The sequence below is a fragment of the Oculina patagonica genome, chromosome 9 (assembly GCF_052425735.1).
Source record: "Oculina patagonica isolate OP01 chromosome 9, crgOcupat, whole genome shotgun sequence".
NCBI lineage: Eukaryota > Metazoa > Cnidaria > Anthozoa > Scleractinia > Oculinidae > Oculina > Oculina patagonica.
The window spans coordinates 1328288-1349752 of NC_135766.1; the positions used below are offsets into that span (position 1 = coordinate 1328288).

The 21465-nt window shown below is 37.4% G+C and overlaps 1 protein-coding gene across 1 annotated transcript; it reads left to right on the plus strand.

Moving 5' to 3' along the window:
* The first annotated feature begins 6407 nt into the window (after nt 1-6407).
* On the plus strand, nt 6408-18537 carry LOC144666710 (uncharacterized). The gene is made up of 13 exons (XM_078528092.1): nt 6408-6486; nt 9270-9517; nt 10800-10914; nt 11140-11253; nt 11861-11974; nt 12092-12205; nt 13309-13422; nt 13494-13607; nt 15594-15707; nt 15779-15892; nt 15977-16090; nt 17187-17300; nt 18146-18537. Exons 1-13 carry the CDS (start codon nt 6408-6410, stop codon nt 18535-18537), a joined length of 1860 nt encoding a protein of 619 aa, XP_078384218.1.
* The last annotated feature ends 2928 nt before the right edge of the window (nt 18538-21465 follow it).

Consider the following 21465-nt stretch of genomic DNA (forward strand, 5'->3'; position numbering starts at 1 on the left):
CTTGCTCAAGAAGAGAAAATTGTATTTGGCAATATTTCAAATAGCAGAGCTAGTCTTCTTTAAGTAGGGATTTCCACAAGTTGCTCGAGATTTCCCAAAAGTTGCCCGTAATTTCTAAAAAAGTTGCTCAAAAGTTGCTCCAAAAATCCCCAAAAGTTGCTTCTGATAAAAAAGTTGCTCGAAAGTTGCTCCAAAAAATCCAAAACGCTGCTTCTAATCATGATAAATATAAATAAATATATGCTCATTTCCATTTGAGGGTAAGATTTCTAAGCAGTTTTATGCAATTTTACAGCAAAAGAAGTATCTAAACAACATAATTTATTAAGAGGAAAATTTGTTAAATAACAAGAATTCTTTAACTGAGAAAAATCGTGAAGATATCGATGACGTTATGTTTGATGACGAGTTCTGTAATGTTTTAATGCAGAATAAGCCGAAAGATGAAACTTGTTCGAAAGTTTGCCGTAAAATCTTCGGCAAACTTCGTAAATCTTCGGAAACGTTCGTATTGTCTTTCAACAACACTCGGTTAACTTCGAAAATCTTCGGTCTGGAAATTGCTCAAAATGCAACACGTTGCTTGAGAGGAGAAAAGTTGCTCGATGAGGAAAAAGTTGCTCAAAACATGAAAAGTTGCCAAAAAGTTGCCGAGCAACTTGTGGAAAGCCCTATCTTTAAGGCCAGTACTATACTGCAAGGAAAATAACGGCACTAAAATTTGAATTTGGACTACTTTTATTTTTATTTTTTAACGTACATTTTTTTTCAATACAAACAACTTACAGACAATGTTGACATTAATACTTACATACGTACATTACCTTATAATAGCTAGTACTGGAAAATAAGTTAATTACATGAATGAAAAAAAAAAACAGTAACAATATAATAATTAAGTAAAGAAAACAAAAAGAGGAGACAGCAATGAAACAGAGGTCACTGAATCATTAGAAAGTTGGGTCTTTTATCAAAGTTCTTATAAAGGGTTTGCAGTGTTTTTATTATGGGATCTTATCAAATCTCTGGTATGTTAGGTTTCTAGGCTGTTATAAATACAGTCAAGGGCTTCCACTTATTTATAAAGTCTTTACTGGGAAGTGCTTGTTTCTCTCAACCAGTGCATGGTTGTGTGAAAGCTGTGGTAACGTCTCCTGAAATTTGCAAGTGTATAAATAAATAATGTCCTGCAAGTAAAGTACATAAGTCTAGCAGAATGGAGTCTAGTTCTGTATTTAATCCTAGTGCTAGGAATTGGTCAGTTTCGGTGAGTATTATCTATGAGAGATTCGCCAGGCATTCAAGACAAGCCAAAAATTCTGTGTAACAGGGCAGCAGATGAAGAACCTCTGGATATGATTTATGATTTATGATTTTTTTTCATCCGTTATTCCAATTATCTTAAGAACTTTTTTTGTCGCTATTCTTCTGTGATTAAATTTGAATTGAAAACTTCTAAATTTGGGGCTGTTTGTGTAAGTGAAAGGATTAATGTAAATCATTTACCATTTACTAGAGTCTATTTCTCTTACGTTACAGTCTAACGTCCAATTTTCTTGGCTCTTACATTGGTATTACACATTAGTATAATTTTCAGAGGTGAATTCAATTCAGATTGGTCGAGAAGCTCGGACTATGACGCATTATTCACCGCACTAGGCGGTTAATACAGCATCTCAGGGTTTGGCTACTAATGAAAATAGTTTCTCTCATTTAAAAGAAATCACTCCAAATCCTCGATATTTGAAACATTGGGAGTTTTGCAAAATAACTACCAAGGCTTTTGGACCGAACATATTTTCAAGAGATGGTTTTCAAGGCATGGGAATTGATCGTAAACTTGGTGGTTTTGATCGCATCGACGCGGCCATGTAACCAGTCAGATCGACTGGCAAAACATTGTTTAGCTCTCTTCTCACTGGAGCTTGTAATTTCGATAGGACTCACACAATTGCTCAGAAGTCACCAACGATTATACAAAGGTACCAGATATCTATCTTTTTCGTAGTGTTTGTTTTTGTTCCGTTTTATTGCTAAAACTTGAGTGTAAATTACTTTTTCAATCGATGAATTAAACTGGTTTACACGTATTCAAGCGAGCACTTGTGTTTTTTGTTTTCGTGTTTTTCTATCGTTATTTTAAAGTTTTTTTTATATTCACCACTGAAAATTATACTAAAAACAATATTCGCCTCAGGCTCAGTCGAATAATCACGTCGCCTTCGGCGAATAATTGTTAATTATACGTTACAATACGGGACTGGTTAACAAAACCTTGATCTAACGAATCAACGGACAGTGTTTGAGTTGCAACCAAAAATCAAATTAAATTTCCTCAAATATAAGGAGTATTGAGCTCGAGATCTGATGAAATGGAGCTATACAACTATTTTACCCAATTCTTAAAGAACAGCGTTGTTACGTTTTGGAAAAGTAACTTCAACTCGGCTTTAAAAGCAGATTGGTTGTAACGTTGGTTTCTTATGAAACTACAATGAGCGTCGTCTAAACAATATCTTTTCAAACTTTTAAAAATTTGAAAAGATATTGGTTAAGAAGTTTAAAAAGATATTGTTTTCGTTATATCGGGGTTGCACTGATGTATCTGTGTGCGGCGTGACCGAAAACCTCGTCCACGTGACAACTATTGCTTAGCTGGTCACGCAATGTTTTTTAGTGAAGAAAATTGCGTGACAATGTTTACAAAGCCAGATTTGCCGGGCTGAATGCACATAACTTAGTCGCAAATAAGTTGCGAGGCGTACATCAGTGTAGTAGATTTGTTCCGGTAAGATAACTATATAACTTATTATATTTGTATAAATATAAACAAGTTCAAAACAGATATAAAAAATATAAAACGACACTAAATTTTCGATCGCCTTCTGGGGTCTTCAGAGAATGAAGAAGACTGCAGAAGGCGATCGAAAATTTAGAGTGTCGTTTTATATTTTTTAGATCTGTTTTAAACATGTTTATATTTTAAGCTATGACCACAGATCGCTCCAGCAGTTTTATTATATATGCTATATTCTACCGCAATATGCTGTTGCCATTCGCAAAACTGTTTGAATGAGTTTTGACCCACAATGTGTTGTCATCTTTTTCTTGGTTTTCCAAACGTTTTGGCCAATCAGAGTCGACACTTGCAAGGGTAATCTGTTGGCATGTGTCTACTTTCGCTTCTCCCAACGAATTGACCAGGTAATGGGAGAGAAATGTCAAAATCTATTCATATAGCTTTCTTCGAGTGGTAGCAGTTTTACAGTGTGATTTGACATTTTATCCAGTTGCATTATTAATCTAAAACCCCGTTTACACTTAACGTTTATAAGGTATTTATGGGTAGTTCGGTAAATCGTTTAAAAGTATTTGACATTTTTTGTATCAGGGTGGAAAATTTATAGCTTCCAGTTTTTGTCAATGATTTTCATCTTGTTAGATTTTACCTTAACATAGGTTAGTTGGTGTAAACGGAATATTTACCCTTTTGCAACATTGTAGCTAATACTGGTAACTTATAGTCGCGCAGCTATCAATAAAAGAGTTGTCCAGTACATTGTTTGCTCTTTTTAGCAAATATATAGTAAATAATCATTTATCGGCTACTTGATCACTGTACGTGAAATGAAAAGAGCAAATTGTTCAGCATTTGTTCAGCGATGACAAATGAGTTGTTTGTGACGTTTGTTCGCCAAATGTTGCGAAAAAATACCTGCCTCTTATTCCTTTACACTCTTGACCCTAAAAGAGCTCCCTCGAGGAACTGGTCAAAAGCGTCTGCTCAGTAAGACTTAATCTATTTTTGAGGTTTTGGGCATAAAAATTGAAAAGTGATTTAAGTGGTTTTATGGTACCATAATTTTTTTTAATTCACTCCTCCGTTTTGATTGGAGCGCTCCATGGACTCATATTTTTTAACTGTGATTCTGAGTTACGTCGGACCACCGGCATCGAGGACATTAACCCCTGCCGCAGAGTCATCCCTGAGATCTCATTTCTTGGAGGGTAAAGGAGAAAGACGGCCACTCCTATTTTTTTGTGATGCGGGTTTAATGTTACAGCAATTTTATTTTTGCAGTTTTTGAATGCCAATCAACATGTTCAATACAATCCAGCAATAAATTAAATGGTCTACTTATCTTAAGAAATGGGGCAAGTGCAAAGAAATGTAATATTAAGTTGATAATGGTTATCTTTCTCATACTGCGTCTTTTAGCAATTTCTATTCGCTTTGTCATTTAATATCGTAAATAGGTTTACCTGCTCTAAAAAGCGTGTTTTTGTATGTTTCCGTAACGTACGTATTGTAAGAAATCTTATTGTATTACAGAGTGTTCATTTTGTATCAATTTGTTTACTGAAAATTCAAGAAAGAGTATCAAATCGCATGGGTACAGAAGACATTCTTCCAGAAGACTCAATCAAGCGAATTGTAAAAAGGCAGCTGGAACATTGAGGAAGAAATTTTCATACATTCGTCGGTTTCATGCTTTCGCCGTTAGAAATAGTTGCCGCCCTTATTTTGCAATAACTCGAATGTGCAGGAAGCCCTTCTAAGAAAAATGCTAGATAAATTGGTAAAGTAAATTCTAGTTGTTTTTTTTTTTTTTCAAACTATACGTTGTCGATGCGCCATGTTTGTTATCACTGCTTGCACAAAAGCTTGGTTTACCAGTATATCGAACGCAAAAATGCCCAGCTAAGTATTTCGAAACGCAAATTTCCATCCGAAAATAAAAATCATTATAGCTCGGCTCGGTACACCACTTTTTACCAGGTCGATTTAGCTGATGATAGGGAAAAAAAATGAGATTTCTCATTTCCTACACTTTTGAAAAATAACACTCCCTAGCCTTTATTGATGTTCACAACAATACATCCAAACTAGTTATCTTATTTTACTGCCAACTGTATTGCGCTCTCACCGATTGTTTTGCGCGCTGTCGTCTAATTCGACACTACTTAAATTTTTATGAGAGACTTTGGCAATTTTCACTCATTTCACAGACAGACGAATTGTAAACTCGCACAAACTTTTGACCGTGTACAGAAAATAGGCGATGAGAGTTGGAGAAATATCATCGGAGTAATGACTCAACTTCACCTTTGGACTACTGCGATCTTTAACAATTGAGTTTACACAATTGAAAATGTTAGTTCCCTGCTCCGGATACATTATAGTTAAAAGGGGTTCTTATTTCCAAACTCGGAGCGCACATAAAATTTAAAAGTGTGAGATATTTCGTCTGATATCATCCAGACTTATCAGTCAATGAGGTAGTTCTTTCAAGATGAATGTTAAGAAGTCATTTCAATGCATCGCGGAAGTTAAAACTCGGTTGGAATGCAGTATTGTTAGCATCTAATCTGGGTAGTTGTTTACTTTCAAAGCTTGTTTCACGTGCTGGGTTTACCTACGCACACGGATCGCACACGGACACGGACACGCACTCGGACACAGGGCACGGATCAGTACCTGAACGTACAATCAAACCATCATCTTCAACACACAAAAAAACTGTGGTTTACACCCTGATGCTGCGAGCTCAGACCTTGGTTACCGAAGACGATGACAGAACAAGAGAAACTACAGGGTTTTTTTTCTAAACTTAAACACCGCCCTTTTTGCTATAAGGCATGACCAAATTAGTCCACAGCACTGATGAATTCACATGGAGAAGAAACAACAAGCTATTTGATTCCTTTTGTGAGGATTGTTTAATCCTCTGACATTTAACGTGATGCAGGATAAACTTAATGCCATGAGCTCAATTTTTGCCTGATTGTAGCTCGATACTATATCTACGTACACAGCAGCCAAAGAAAGTGAATCCTTTAGCTTACTAGCATTCAAAATCTTGCTAAAAAGCAAATTGTCTACGGAACCGTCCGGCGTTCGAGCATCCGTGAGCTTTTAGTTGATTATTATGTATATAGTACTCCTAGAAGGATAAATAATAGACAAATAAAAAATATATACAGTTAATATTAAGATCTAATTGTAATAGTAAAAACTGAATTTTGTAAGTACATTGTAACCTTAACCTTTGTAAGAATGTTAATTGTTATAGTAGGCCTTGTAATGCGTGATATCGTGATATTACTATTTAAAAAACATGTATATAAAAGTAGTGAAGAAATAATGTAATAAGTAATGTATTGTAAGTAGCATTGTAAGTAGTGTATGTATTTGTTTTGTAAGTAGTGTTCTTTGTGTTTAAATAATTAACTATGATGTTGTCCAAACCAATTTAAAAAAAAGGTTTGAAGGCTATCATCGGCATTAATTATATATCGAGCGAGGAGTAAACACAAGTTATTGTACGTAGAAAAACAGGAGGAATAACGTTTCTACAGTAAGGACGATTGCTTCTTTTCATTATAATCCTCTTCTGGCTTTTACAATGGATCGATCGGCGTTCTTCCTTATGTGCATTGCCACTGTTGTGGTGTTTCTGCAAACAAACGTATTAACACTTGAAGGTAAGAAATAAAACATTGATTAATTTTGAAATATCCCTATAAAATATAAGATAAGTTAGAAATCACAAAGATTTTTTTAAGTACTTCGAAGAAGGTGTTGGAATAATGCAAGCTTAAAAGGTAGCCCGTGACTATTTATTCAGTTGAGTGGCGCTCTTTGCCAAGTACACTTAGACTGATTTTTTGTTTATTCGTTTCTTTGTTTTTTTATTTTTTGGTGAGAGTAAACACAGTCAGCGCTACAATTGAGCGTATCGAAGCATCGCTTACCTGTACAACAACAATCTTTATTTCGTGCCCAGAAAATTTTTACAACAAAAAAAAAAACATGCAACATAATATTATAATCATAAAAAACAGAGCACAGTCACTTAGAAATAGCTAGGGCTGTCGAGCTAAGTGGCTGGGCCAAGCGGAAAAAAAATATTGCATTAAAGTTACAGAGTTTAAATACTAGACACGATTTCCATTCACGCATACCTATACACACACAGAGAGAGAGAGAGAGAGAGAGAGAGAGAGAACGAAAAAAAAAATGGATGTGCACACAAAAAAATTAAAAAAGTAACTGGTAGTTAAAATAAGCACGAATCTTAGATTTAAGTGAGTCATCAATGGAATTCCAAACTTTAGCACCGAATAAACGAATGTTCCTTTATTTTGCAAAACTAATCTTGGCATAACAAACTACAGCATCTATGAAAAACTTCTATTATTTTTTAGCACCTAAGGTTTTCCTTCTGAGGAGGAAAGCATCACTGGCTTCACGTATCACATTCAACACGGAGAATTTCCCACTTAGCCAAACGGCAATAGAAAAGTGGCTTAGCCAGCATTTTGTGCAGGGAGTTGCATTGTCATGATCGTCATAAAACTTACAGATAGAAAACTTGAGCTTTTCGATGAGGGAGGAAAAAAACCGTCTTCGAGCTTCAAAATTATGGACTTTTGTAAGCATGAAGTTTATCTAAAAATATGGCAATACCATTTTCGTAGATCTAGAATTTCAACTTTCGTCATTTAGGATGCCGAAACACAGAAAAAATTGTAAAAACTGTCTTGTTTAAAAGCGTGGCTCAAAAATGTAACCAGCGCGCAAATAAATAGGGTTCGGGCTATCGGCTTAAGTAGCGAATTTCGTAAATAAAAAGCCTTAGCTAGTTAGGTGTAGTATAATTACAGGTAGTTAAAGCTTAGGTTTGGGGATGCTTGATAACTGATACCTTTAAAAAACAAGAAAGGCTTGCGGTACTGACATATATTTTGGTCGTTGCATTTTTTTGAAAACGAGCCTTTCATGTTCGTGTTAGCCTTCTAAATCGCTTGCTACAAGAAGGCACAAAATATGCACGATTAAGAAGAGAAAAGAATAATTTATTGTCGGCGTAATATGAAGATTTACTTGTCAATTATTTGAAATAAACAACTCTGGAATATACAGTATTTTAACCAAAGCAAATAGGTTAAGCAAGCGAAACGCTATTGTAATAATAAATTTAAAACAATTATAAATTGAAATCTCTAATTGGAAACACGCTATTCGAATTTTTGGGCGAAAAACACGTTAGAGACGAAATTGAATAACTGATACCTGAATGATAACTGAATCATTTATCAATTTGTTCGATTGTCTTAACCTGTCTAATAAAGGGAAAATTGACTCCCGCGCCGCTTATTTGAAAACTAAAAACTAAAGATAAGCACTAAAGAAAATAGGTTTTTATAGAACACAATAAACACAATTCATTTTTTTTTTTAGTTGAATTGAATTGGATTGGACTGGATTTTTTTTTAATTGAATTGAATTTTAAGTTGAAATGTACTATTCAGGTTTTCAGGCTAAAAATACGTTGGTGGCGAAAATTGAGTAACTGATTCGACATTATTTCTTGTCTTGTATTTTGCATCTGAAAGTTTTCATAGCAAGTATTAAGATGAAAGATTTCTCTAGAAAAACCTGCCGATAAATACAATAAACATGAATCCGAAATCTGTTTTTCCAAAGGACTAAGTTGCACGGTGTTGCATTATTGATCGCTGCAACGCATCAATCCAGGTTTTCTCTGTTTGTGTTTCACAAAGCGAACGTTAAACCCTGGCAGCGAGTTTCATTGTGATAAGACAATGTGTGTTTTCTACTTAACAATGGCTTTAGAAAAACCTTTGAAAAACAAATTCCCATTTATAATAAAGCAATTGTTGACCCGGCAATCGCAAAACACCATGACTTCACAGAACTCCTTAGGTTTAAGGTGCCTCTTTTTTGGCACTGAAAAATAAGAAACTGTTCGCATCTTGTAAACTACGATATTTTTCTTGACCTCGTCCAATAATTGCTTAAAACCTTCAAAAATAATTTTGGCAAAAGCCTTTATATCGCCAATATTGCTTTGACCGTATAGACGGATTTAAATTGGTGTGCAAGATGACTTTTTCAATACAGGTTACGAACAACGAACTTTATAAGCTCAGGTTGCTACATTTTTCATATCGCTGTAAAAGGATCCGGAATCGGGGCTTACATCGCATTCCCAGCACGCATTTGCTTAAATCGCAGTTCCCAGCTTATGTTTTGCCTAAATTTCATTCCCAATTCCATTTTTTTAATCATAGTCTCAGTAACCAATTTTCCCAGTAAAAGCAATTCAATCCCAGTTTCCATTTTACCACATCATGTCCCTCGGTTAAACTGTCAATGGATTCTTTGAGTTAGTGTGTGGTTTTTTGTACACTATCAAATCTTTTGTGTCATATTAACCAGCTGTTATTCCCATATTCCTTAGAAAATTGTCGCGTCATAAAATTTGTAAATAAAATTAACGGAAGTGCTCAAGATGGCCATGTGATTACATCCATGAGAGCGACAAGAATCGACGTTTGCGACGTGCAATGCTTCCTTAACCATGATTGTGTTTCCTACAACTTTGGGCCGAGTGAAACCAATGATGGTAGCTATATATGTCAGCTCAGCAACTCTACGGACCGTAACAGACTGAAACCTAAAGCATTGTACAAATATGCAGAAACAGAGGTAGGCCGTTGTCACCAAAGCGATCTTCACGATAATGACAATGCGACTAATTAACAATTATTTCTGAGACCGCGTAGGATACGAAGTGATAAATAACCAACGAGCGCGTAGCGCGAGTTGGTTATGATCACTTCATATCCAACAAGGGCGAATGGCCTAATTGTTTTAGTAAATTCTCAAACCGGATTTTTGCCGCCAATTTTTATTTCAACAATTTTACAAAGCGCTCAAAAGAACATATAACTTCCGGTCACACGTGCGCCGTGATCACTGAATGAGCTGAGTGAAATTTGACAGCTACACAAGCAACAACCTTTGGTTAACTGTTGACGAAAATCAACCTTAAAATATTTAACCGTTCAAATGCAAGGAAAAAAGAAGATTTCGCAAGCTTTCAATAGTGTTCAAAGTTCAGAAAGATTTTCCTGATTCTCCGCATCCGTAATAGCTGTGAACTTGGACATTGCATTGCAGAAGGAAAGCTTCAACGCTCGCGCGGTGTAGAAACATATCAGGCATTCATTAGCAAGCCTTCAATTCTTTTGGGAAATTTTGTGCCAACAGCACTTGTCAGCCATTCTGTAAATAATGAGGTGAGCATGTTTGTCGTCGTCACGCAGTTACAAAATTATCAAAACATCGACAGCGAACGTAACAATTCTTGGTATCTTATTGAGTGAAATTCCCAGATACATACCATTAAATATGTCCATGCCGAACTTTGTGGCTCTCTTCGTATTTTCTGGAAGAGCATTGCCTAATATCTCTTGAATTTTAGTGGGAGACAGCCCTTGAAACCTGCCAGTATCGGCCGTTATGGAGAGCCGAAGTTTAAAACTTAGTGCGGAATTTTTTTTAACTTGGCGCACTATTTTCCATATTCTTTGAGGTAAAACTTCGACTAATGGCTCATAGTCAAAGTTTTTGAGCCAATCAGAGAGCTAGAAATGCAATTGTCGGAGCTGAGAATTTACTAATGATTTACTAAAAACTCAAAACTTTACTTTTACCATGGTGACCAAAGACGTATTTTTGTTACGTGGCAATAATCATGCACTATATAGGTACGCAACTCAAAAAGTAAGCTCGAACTAAAGTCAACAAGCAATAGTTAATTTAATTGTAGTCGCGACAGCCGAGATGTGACTACTATTTTTTTTGTAGTAGCTGTCAGTTGTGTCACTCGTGTGACCACAACTGACAGCTACAGCCACAACTCGTCAGTTGTGGTCACTCGTATTTTTAATCAGTGTTGTTCTTTCTTCTCGTTTGCACATTATAGAACTCCTGTAAGTCGACTCCTTGTCTAAACAATGGCAAGTGTCAGTATGGCTTCACAGACAAGACGTTCCGTTGCTTGTGTTCAGCTGGCTTTGAAGGAGAATTGTGTGAAAAAGGTGACGTAACCTAATTACTGGTTTCACACCTATCTATGTCACGATACATGTCATTTTTTGCGATGCAAATCATTGCCTCTAAATGGAAAGAAACCGTGAAAAATTTAGTTTACTAAGTTGTCAACAACTGAGGCAACAATGAGAGAAAAATAAACTAAATCTGTTTTTGTGTATTTGTTTTATATCTATGGAGACAAATAATAAATAAACACTGTTTATTGACAGATGTTAATGGGTGTCCGAGTGGTCCATGTTTGAATGGAGGATTGTGCAGTGACAAAGTCAACGGATACAACTGCAATTGCCAACCAGGATTCAGTGGAAGTCAGTGCGAGATCGGTAAATATATAGAGGATATTACATGGTTGCGCGGAGATTTATGAGATTTATGTGATTTATTTGAGTGTTCAAATCGATATCTCACGAGTGAGCGAAGCGAACGAGTGGGATATCGATTTGAACACGAGAAGATAAATTTCATATCTCCAAGCAACCATGTAATATCCTCTATTTATTATATAAACCTACTAATTACGATGTTTTTGACGATTTTCCGAAGATTGCCGACCATTTTCCGAAGATTTCCGAGGATTTGCAAAATGTCGTCCGAAGGTCGTACGAATGTTTCCGAACATTTTCCGAACTTTTCCGAAAATTCCCGAAGATATCCGAAGATTGCCGAAGATTGCCGAGGAAGATCCGAAGATGTTTCGACTTAATATCGATTTACTTTGGCTCATTCAGCATTGAAACAGGGCAAACTTGTCAGAAAATGTTTAGAAATCGATATCTTCACATGTGAAAATAACATGTTATTTTCACGTGTGAAGATATGATTTTTTCGCGCGAAAGATTTCTTGGTATTTCACTGATGTTTATATAATAAATCAGGGTCTTTAAGTGTTTTTTATATCTATGGAGAAAGCTAAACACTTTGTATTTACAGATATCGATGACTGTGCCAGTAGTCCCTGTCAGAATGGAGCATCGTGCAGTGACAAAGTCAATGGATTCAACTGCAGTTGCCAACCTGGATTCAATAGAAGTCGCTGCGAGATCGGTAAATAAATCCGAGTGTCATTTGTTTGTTTGTTTGTTTGTTTTGTTTGTTTGTTTGTTTGCTTGTTTGTTTGTTTTTTGGCATCAATGGGTATAGCTAAACACGTCTTTTCTGCAGATGTGGATGACTGTGCCAGTGGTCCCTGTCAGAACGGAGCATCGTGCAGTGACAAAGTCAACGGATTCAACTGTAGTTGCCAACCAGGATTCAATGGAATTCACTGCGAGATCGGTAAATAAAAGCACGGTTTTATTGTATTTGTTTAATATCTATGGAGACTCCAACTAAACGCTATTTATAGGGACCTTAAGATACGAGGACGGGAAGGCAAGGACGGCAACGGCAGTGGACGCGGGAAACTCACGCGGGTCGCGTCATGTCGCCAAAGACAAAATGCTTAAGATGTGTATTTTCGTAAAGGACGGCGACGTCAATAATTTGAGCTTTATGAAAGCACTTAAAAAAACTAATCCTTTCGATTTGGTTGAAACCATTTCCTATCAAACTTAATCGATTATGAACGGAAGACGCTGAATTTGTTCTTCTTGATTTATATAAAGCAAACATCTTCCGTATGAATAAACTAATACAAAAACAATGCACGAAACGATCTGGCCTGGTTCAGATAAGTGACCTAGGAAAAAGGGTACAATCCCATTCTCAAAGAAGCAGAGCGTCAAAAATCATGTCGAGAATCTCAACTTCGTGCAAATGTTGCATTTTTACCTGTAATTTTATATAACTAGAATTTGTAATAAACAAACATAACATTAAGTTTCGGCCGGGTATTGTAATAACACTGAATAACACAACTAAAGATCGATTTATTTATGTACATTTATTAAATTTGCTCAATAGATGCTTTCAGTGCACTCGTTCATACATAATTTTCTCAACTGTACTTACACTGATTTATTTTCTTTGCAGGTTTCCTTTTCCGCTTGAACAATCATGATACCGGCGTGGTAGCGACTGAAACTCAAATGAACAGACAAATAATATTTTCACATTTTGTCGAAATTCAACGTTGTTCTACGCTACAATCACGAAAAATGCGAACTTAACAAACATTCACGTCAGTATAACCGAAAATAACTTCGATTATAACATTTCCCAAGCCAAAACAAGTGTAAATACTCACGTTCTCGATACGACGGAAAATCGGATGAAATGCCGTCCTCGACGGGACGAGGACGGCAGGGATATAAGTCGAGAGTTCTCGTGCGCATGCCTAGTTGTCTAAATTTACTTCCGGTAGCCGTCCCAGTTCGTCCCGTCCTGGCCATGGTATCTTAAGGTCCCTATGGAAATTAATTCACGCTATTTATTTACAGATGTTGATGACTGTGCCAGTAGTCCCTGTCAGAATGGAGGATGCTGCAGTGACAAAGTCAACGGATTCAACTGCAGTTGCCAACCAGGATTCAATGGAGGTCGCTGCGAGATCGGTATAAAAATTCGCGTTTTTGTGAGTATTTTGCTTTTGCATCTACGGAAACAATGTTTACCCTCTTTACAGAGGTCGATGAGTGTGTCAGTAGTCCTTGTCAGAATGGAGGATTATGCAGTGACAAAGTCAACGGATTCAACTGCAGTTGCCAACCAGGATTCAATGGAAGTCGCTGCGAGATTGGTAAATAAATCTGCGTTTTTTAGCATCTATGAAAACAGCTAAACACTTCTTATTTGCAGATGTCGATGACAACCGTAATAAACAATGGGTAGGAAAAGACACGCCTGGGCAAGCCAAAAATGCCGTCATTGTTTTGTTTTGTCGACCACGTGTTTAATTACTTATTTTGCGTGCGTAAGAAGTGATGATGATAATAAAGACGATGACGATGACGATGACGATGACGATGATGATGATGATCATGATGATGATTTTTTTATTGCAACACAAACAAAATAAGAGAGCCTACTTACAAAAAATTACTTACACTACCTACGTGACTTGACGTGCTGATGATGATGATGATGATGAAATATATATATATATGTTATTTGCCGGCCGGGAAGTCCGTATTGGGAAAAACTGTGCCCGAGGTCTTGAGTACGGCCCGAGGCCGCAGGCCGAGGACCGTGCTCAAGACCGAGGGTACAGTTTTTCCCAATACGGACCGACCTAGGCCGGCAAATAACGTTTTTTTTTTTCCTACTTCAATTTGTTTGGAAAAGAAACCGAGAAAAAATGCGTCGCAAAATCTTTGTTTGTATACGCGCGGATTTGACTTCAATGTTGAGTCCCACTCGATCGACGAGCAAGGAGTGAAGAATTCTGTTTGCTATTTATTTCGGAATAAAATAGCTTCGTTTAAAATGAATCATACTCAAGAACAGTTCAGCATATTTAATTTACACTGCAGAGAATCAAGAAAAGCAAAAAAATCATAAATATAGCACACATAAGTCACAAAACTTAACACATTTAAATCGATTTCGGCTTCTCGAACAATCGTCGATAAATGTTTTAAAAAGTCTTGAAAGAAACTTTGCTCGTAGGGTGTTAATCCGATTTCTCTTGACTCAAAAATACTCTTTGACTGAAAAGCAGTTTTACAAGCTATTCACACAAGTATTGAACAAATAAATAATCTCTGCAATGGTTTCTAGTAGAATTTTATTCTGATAAACAGTGCCAAACTGAATGAAATGCGTAGTGTCTACGTACGGCACAATTTTGTGATAATTAATTTATCCGTTTTTAATCAAAGAATCTCATTTCCATGAATGATGGCAAATAGTGCTCTGTTTTTAGCGAGAAGTGACGGATAAACAAGGCAGTTAAACTCTTAGAGGAAGTCTAAAAACCGGTGAAGTTTACCGCAATGGCGTGAAAATCATAGCGAAAAGCATGCACAAACAACGGCAAACTACGAACGGTAAACTACAACTCAATTTTGTTAAGAAATAAATAAATAAATACTCGCCTTTTGAAGAAATTTGAGGCCTTTAATTCCACTGCTTTTTAGTCCTTTCAAATTTACAACGGCTGGTGAACAGCTATTTCGATTTTGGAGAGCAAAACTTTCATGTGTTCGTTCGACTCGCGCTGTAAACTGATTTCGCGCGGGGATACATCCCGTTCCGTTGACCGCGGTCAAGATCGGAAAATTCCGCCCGCTCCCGGAACCAATCAGATTGCAGGATTCGGTTCATCTTGCCCGCTCGCGCGCTGAGAAAAAAATAAAGTGAAGTTACAATACAAACTGCCAGAGTATTGCCTTCCCTTTCGAAGGTCGCAGGTTCAAATCCAGCCTTTCTTCTTTGCAATTTCGTTAATTGCAAGCTCACAGCGACGATCATTTCTTAACATAACAACTGTATTTGTCATTAGAAGTCCACGCAAATTCGGTTAATAGATCCGCGTTTTTGTGAACGTTGCATTTATGGCAACACATTTTACAATATTACAGATGTTGATGATTGTGCCAGTGGTCCATGTGAGAATGGAGGATCTTGCAGTGACAAAGTCAACGGATTCAACTGTAGCTGCCAACCTGGATTCAGTGGAAGTTAGTGCGAGATCGGTAAATAAATCCGAGCTTCATTTTGTTTGTTTGTTTGTTCTTTGTTTTTTTGGCATCAATGGGGATAGCTAAACACTTCTTTTTTACAGATGTTGATGACTGCGCCAGTAGTCCCTGTCAGAATGGAGGATGCTGCAGTGATCAAGTCAACGGATTGAACTGCAGTTGCCAACCAGGATTCAATGGAAGTCGCTGCGAGATCGGTATAAAAATTCGCGTTTTTGTGAGTATTTTGCTTTTGCATCTACGGAAACAATGTTTACCCTCTTTATAGAGGTCGATGAGTGTGTCAGTAGTCCATGTCAGAATGGAGGATCTTGCAGTGACAAAGTCAACGGATTCAACTGCAGTTGCCAACCAGGATTCAACGGCAGTCGGTGCGAAATAGGTAAATAAAATTGCGTTTTTGTGTGCTTTTTTCATGTTTATGTTTAATTTATGAAAACAACTAAACAATAATATTTACTCACAGATGTGGATGAGTGGGCCAGTAGTCCTTGTCAGAATGGAGCATCGTGCAGTGACAAAGTCAACGGATTCAACTGCAGTTGCCAACCTGGATTCAATGGAACTCGCTGCGAGATCGGTAAATAAATTCGTGTATTAGTTTTATATGAATGTGACATCTGAAAACAGCTAGTCAAGTCAACGGATTCAAATGTAGTTGTCAACCAGGATTCAATGAAAGTCACTGCGAGATCGCTAAACGCGTTTTTGTGTCTTTGTTTGTTTCTATGGAGACATTTAAACACTACTTATTTACAGATGTTGACGAGTGTGTCAGCAGTTCTTGTCAGGATGGAGGATGCTGCAGTGAAAAAGACAATTGATACAACTGTAACTGACTTAATTTAAAGAATATGAAAAAAATGAAAATAAAGAAGCCTAAAAATCATCGGGGCTTACAAAAGAAACAGAGTCTTCTTTCTTTGCATTTTCTTTAATTGCTAGTTCACTGCGAAGATTATTTCTTTACTTTACATCCATCCACAGTTCAACTATCATAATGAATTATTTCACATAACTCATGTCATTTCATTCTTTCACGTGAAAATAAGAACTCACAATTGGCCTCGCTCCCAATGTGTGGCGTACGTCATAACGCAGTTGGTAGAGCATCGCACCGGTATCGCAGAGCTCACGGGTTCAAATCCCGTTGAAGCCCTAAATTTCCTCAGGCTTCCTTCTTTGCAATTTCTTTAATTGCAGGTTCACAGCAAGGATCATCTTTTTTCACTTTACACTTTTATTTGGCAACTAAGATTCAGTAAAAGTCAATGCAAGTTCGGTGAAAAAATCCACGTTTGTGGGTGTTTTTTTTGCATCTAACGAAACAACTTTTACACTTTTTACAGATGTTGATGACTGTGCCAGTAGTCCATGTGAGGAGATCGTGAGTGACAGTCAACGGATCACTGAGTTGCAGGAGGAACTCAGTGAGATGGTATAATTCTGTATTTGTCAAATTACGAAGCAACTAGTCAATGAATATTCACAGATGTTGATGACTGTGCCAGTAATCCCTGTAAGAACGGAGCATCTTGCTTTGATCAAGTCAATGGATTCAACTGCAGTTGCCAACCAGGATTCAGTGGAACTCAGTGTGAGATTGGTAAATAAAAGCACCTTTTGTAAGTTTTTTTTGGCGTCTATGGAAATAACTTAACGCTCTTTATTCACAGATGTGGATGACCGTGCCAGTAGTCCCTGTCAGAATGGAGGATGCTGCAGTGATCAAGTCAACGGATTCAACTGCAGTTGCCAAACAGGATTCAATGGAATTCGCTGCGAGATTGGTAAATAAATCCACTTTTTTAGCATCTATGGGAACAGCTAAACACTTCTTATTTGCAGATGTCGATGACAACTGTAATAAACAATGGGCAGGAAAAGACACGCCTGGACAAGCCAAAAATGCCGTCATTGTTTTGTTTTGTCGACCACGTGTTTTATTACTCATTTTGTATGTGTAAGTGGCACAAACTGTCTAAATAAATCAGTTGTCAGAAATGAACAAAAAGAGCAAGCTTGACTGGTCCAAAGTTGACGGTTTATCACCGAAGCCAGAACGGCTTACTTGAAAAAAAGACGATACAGATAGCTTGCTGGCTGGTGTGTTATCACGATATATTTAAAGTCAACGCGGCTGTAGGTTGTGAACACTAAGCATAGGTAAAGACGCAAAAGCCTTGACCTAGGAGGAATCACTGAAGGCCCATAAGAAGGCGCATAAGAAGTTGCCGATGATGGTGATGATGATGATGACGATAACGATGACAATATGGATGACAATTTATCTTCGACTGTTCAAATCGATATCTCATGAGTGAGCGCAGCGAAGGAGAGTGATATCGATTTGAAGCAAGCAACAATATATTATCCCCTATGTTCTGCAAAAAAGACGGGGCACAGGGACTCCCTGTGATGATTATACATTCATATTCACGCTGAATCAATGGAATCCTTTAAGTCCGTCCATTTAGTAGAGGTTTTGATGTTTATCATACATTGATATTTTTTTTATTTTTTTTATTCCCTTCTTCCCTTCCCTATACGTTTTGACAAGGGGATTACTTTTTTTTTAATTATAAGCAGTTGATTAATTAATTATTGAAGAAAATTACTTATCTGTTTATTGTAGGGTGTCAGAAATCGTGGATCGCTTTTCAGGGTTCATGCTATGCCCTGTTCACACAAGCATTGTCATGGAACAACGCGCGCGCACATTGCGTAGCCAATGGTGCCCAGTTGATGAAGATTGAATCCTTTGCAGAAAACGATTTCATTAAAAACACATATATGGCAGATGGCCTGGATTTTTGGATTGGACTAACGGATAAACAAGCCGAAGGTGTATGGAAATGGTCTGATGGAAGTGAACTGTCAGGGTACACCAACTGGGCAGATGGCCAGCCAAGTAATCATCCCGAGCAGAACTGTGGCGGAATAAGAACGCGACTGTCTGATGGTGAAGCTGCACAATGGCATGACAAAGGATGTTATAGAACCAAAGGGTTTATTTGCAAAAAGTAACTCATTCTGTTGGCAAGGACTTGCAATCGAAAACTTGACACGGAATCCCTTCCCATTTTTGTTTTATTTCCATTATCGTTTCCACTTAGCAGAAGACTTTAGATTGATTTATTATTGACATGTTCTTTGTACCGCGACCAATCAGACCGTAGATAAACATTTTAACATGGCATGTTAACTATCTTGTTTACGTCATTTACGTGCGCAGGGCTAATATAACAAGTAAGCTGAACACGTCATTTGCGTGCGAAATAATGTCAATATTAGTTAAATTACCAAAAGAAGTAACTTGAAATTTCTGCATTATTAATATTAGGTAGGCTGATCACTAAACATGTAGACTTGACGTATTAATTGTACGCGACTAATTAGACCGTAGTTAGCATTGCATGTTAACTATCTTGTTTACATTTTTCTTAGACGTAATCCAGCTTTAAAATTTTGATACTAGTTAGATAACAAAACTAAGTAACTTGAAACCTCTACATCATTAATATAAGGTACTAGGCTATTCACTAATTGTGCCCTTTAATAACAGCGAACTCTAAGACGGCTCACGGATTTTGTTGACATCATTCAAGCGGACCTTTTAGGACAGTGACGTCCACTTTATCCGGTCAAAAGGTCGTGTCTGTTAGTTGTGATCGGTGGCCTTCGATCTATGTTCTTTGTTTGCGTTTTTCAAGGTTCGTTTGTTGTCGCCCTAATTATGGTTGACGCCAGAGAGAAAAACGTAATCGTTAGTCGGGTTTTTAACTTAAGAGTTCGCCTGTTGCTGAAAGGCGCATAGTGCCAGTCATCTCACTCCCCCTCGGGTGTGGTAGACAACATAAGTCATTGGAGAAGGAGGGGTAGCCCTTCCTTGTAAAGGGCAAATAACGAGAGGACAAACCAAGTATAAGAAAGGCTTGAGAAGCGGTGTTTTAACGCTCAAGTGTTTAATTATCTGAATGCTTTTAAAAACATCAAAGCCGGCACAGTAAATTTTGCGTTTAAAAACACAACGGCAACAGTGTTATTAGACTTCCACGTACTGCACGTCTTTATTCATTGACAAATTTTAAGTTCGCCGAGCGTGAAACAAGAGTAGGAGTAAAAAAAGTGGCCGTACCTAGATCTTCCACCGCCATTTTTACTCTCGCACTTTTTTTTTTTTTGCTTCACCCTCCACGGTCTCAGAAAAAAAGGGACAGCCATAGTGTAAAAAATACAATTTTAGTCAAAATGATTGGGGATCAGGGGTAGCGTAGTGGTGAGAGCGCTCGCTTCCCTTCAGTGTGGCCGGGTTTCATTCCCCGACCCGGGGTGTCATGTGGGTTGAGTTTCTGGTTGGTTCTCGTCCTTGATCTGAGGGTTTTTCTCCGGGTTCTCCGGTTTTCCTCCCTCCACAAAAACCAACCCAAGGGTTTCTCAGTCGCAAGACTGTTATGTCCTGTCCTAAAATTGGAAATGGGATTTGCCTATTGTTTTCCACTAGCAAATTGGGATTTGGGTTACTGGGTATGAAAATCACAAACCTAAAAAATTAGAATGGGACTAGGATTTGGGCAAAACATAAAAACGTGAAATGGGATCGGATCAAAATTTGAGCTCGAAAATGGGCTTTATGTTACCGAACCCTCTGTTTTTATTCAGTTCATGCACAGATATTTATAAGATTACCGCACTGTAAAACTATTCAATTGGTGGAAGGGAAGAGCGTTCTCCTCGTTTCCTTGCACAAGCAAATAAACAGTGGAGTTTTTTCCATAACGTAGATTTATAAGAAAAGCAGATATGAGAAACGATCCCGAGTATATCCTTATTCCTCAATCAGGTCGTATATATGTAGATATATATGTTATGGGGCTTATCATCCTGAGAGATTTCTCAGTGTAAAGTTAGACACTTATGTATGGTCAGTCTTGCCAGGTCTTTTTTTTACATTTCAATGTCATTTTGAATTTCGCAGTAAGCTATAATTCAGACCGGAAAATCGATCAAAAAAGTTATATATAAACTTAATATATTTGGGTTGATAGCTCTAAATTGCACTGGCCTAAAGGCTCGAGCAATTTTGAGTCACTAGTACCTACTAATCACGATTTTTACTCGAGGTCATTTCCTATACTAATTGATTAATTAATTGATTCTTGCAGTTTTCAATACATTTTATTTAGCAAATTACTTTTCTCCTCTTTGCCTTTTTTGCTACACGCACTTTTGTAAATGAACACGATTCCAAGCATTAAAGTTATTTTGCACATACTGATATGTTTTGTACTATGACGTGTTTGTACCGTTGTTTGTGGAAACCGTTAGCCGTTGCCCGTTATCCGCTATCCGTTATTCTAGAGTGAACGCTCGCTACCCAATAACCAGGATGGATTTTTTAGTCTGAAACCACGGCGGAAACGGCGAAAAAGATGTCGCCACAAAAGATCTGAGGAGATGTAAAATAATTCTGAAAGTGCGTCGTAATTCTAAGTAATATTTTGGCCGTCATACCGGACAACAACGTGCAATGACAAATCTTGCATAGCCTGGAGAACGTTACACACAACAGGCAATTTGTAATTTTAGAATTGTACGTCGCCTTTACAAATTCAGCCGAATATGAAGTCATTTTAGATATCACTTTGAAATTATTATCACATCTGAAAATTGAAAATGCGATGAAAATCAGCGAAGCGCGCGAGTGACTTGACGACTCAGACAAGACTAAGACAAACAATCCAAAATGGCACACGATTTTCCTTAAACACTTTCTTAAGCAGCCGGTATTCCTAAAACACTTTTATAAAACGAAAATTTGGCTGATGATGTTAATGATTATGTTTTTGAGCCTTGTGGCGATTATATTTATTTGCATTCTATTTTTAGACCTCGCGCGCTTCGCTAGTAACCCTATTCAGACCGGGGGGGGGGGGGGGTTGAGGCCCGCGTTGA

Bases quoted from the DNA above. Each gene is read 5' to 3' on its own strand.
- LOC144666710 (XM_078528092.1), top strand. From the start codon at position 6,408: ATGGATCGATCGGCGTTCTTCCTTATGTGCATTGCCACTGTTGTGGTG. The intron at 9,518-10,799 runs GTAGGCCGTTGT...TGCACATTATAG, and splicing joins ACAAATATGCAGAAACAGAG to AACTCCTGTAAGTCGACTCC. The intron at 15,893-15,976 runs GTAAATAAAATT...ATTTACTCACAG, and splicing joins CGGCAGTCGGTGCGAAATAG to ATGTGGATGAGTGGGCCAGT.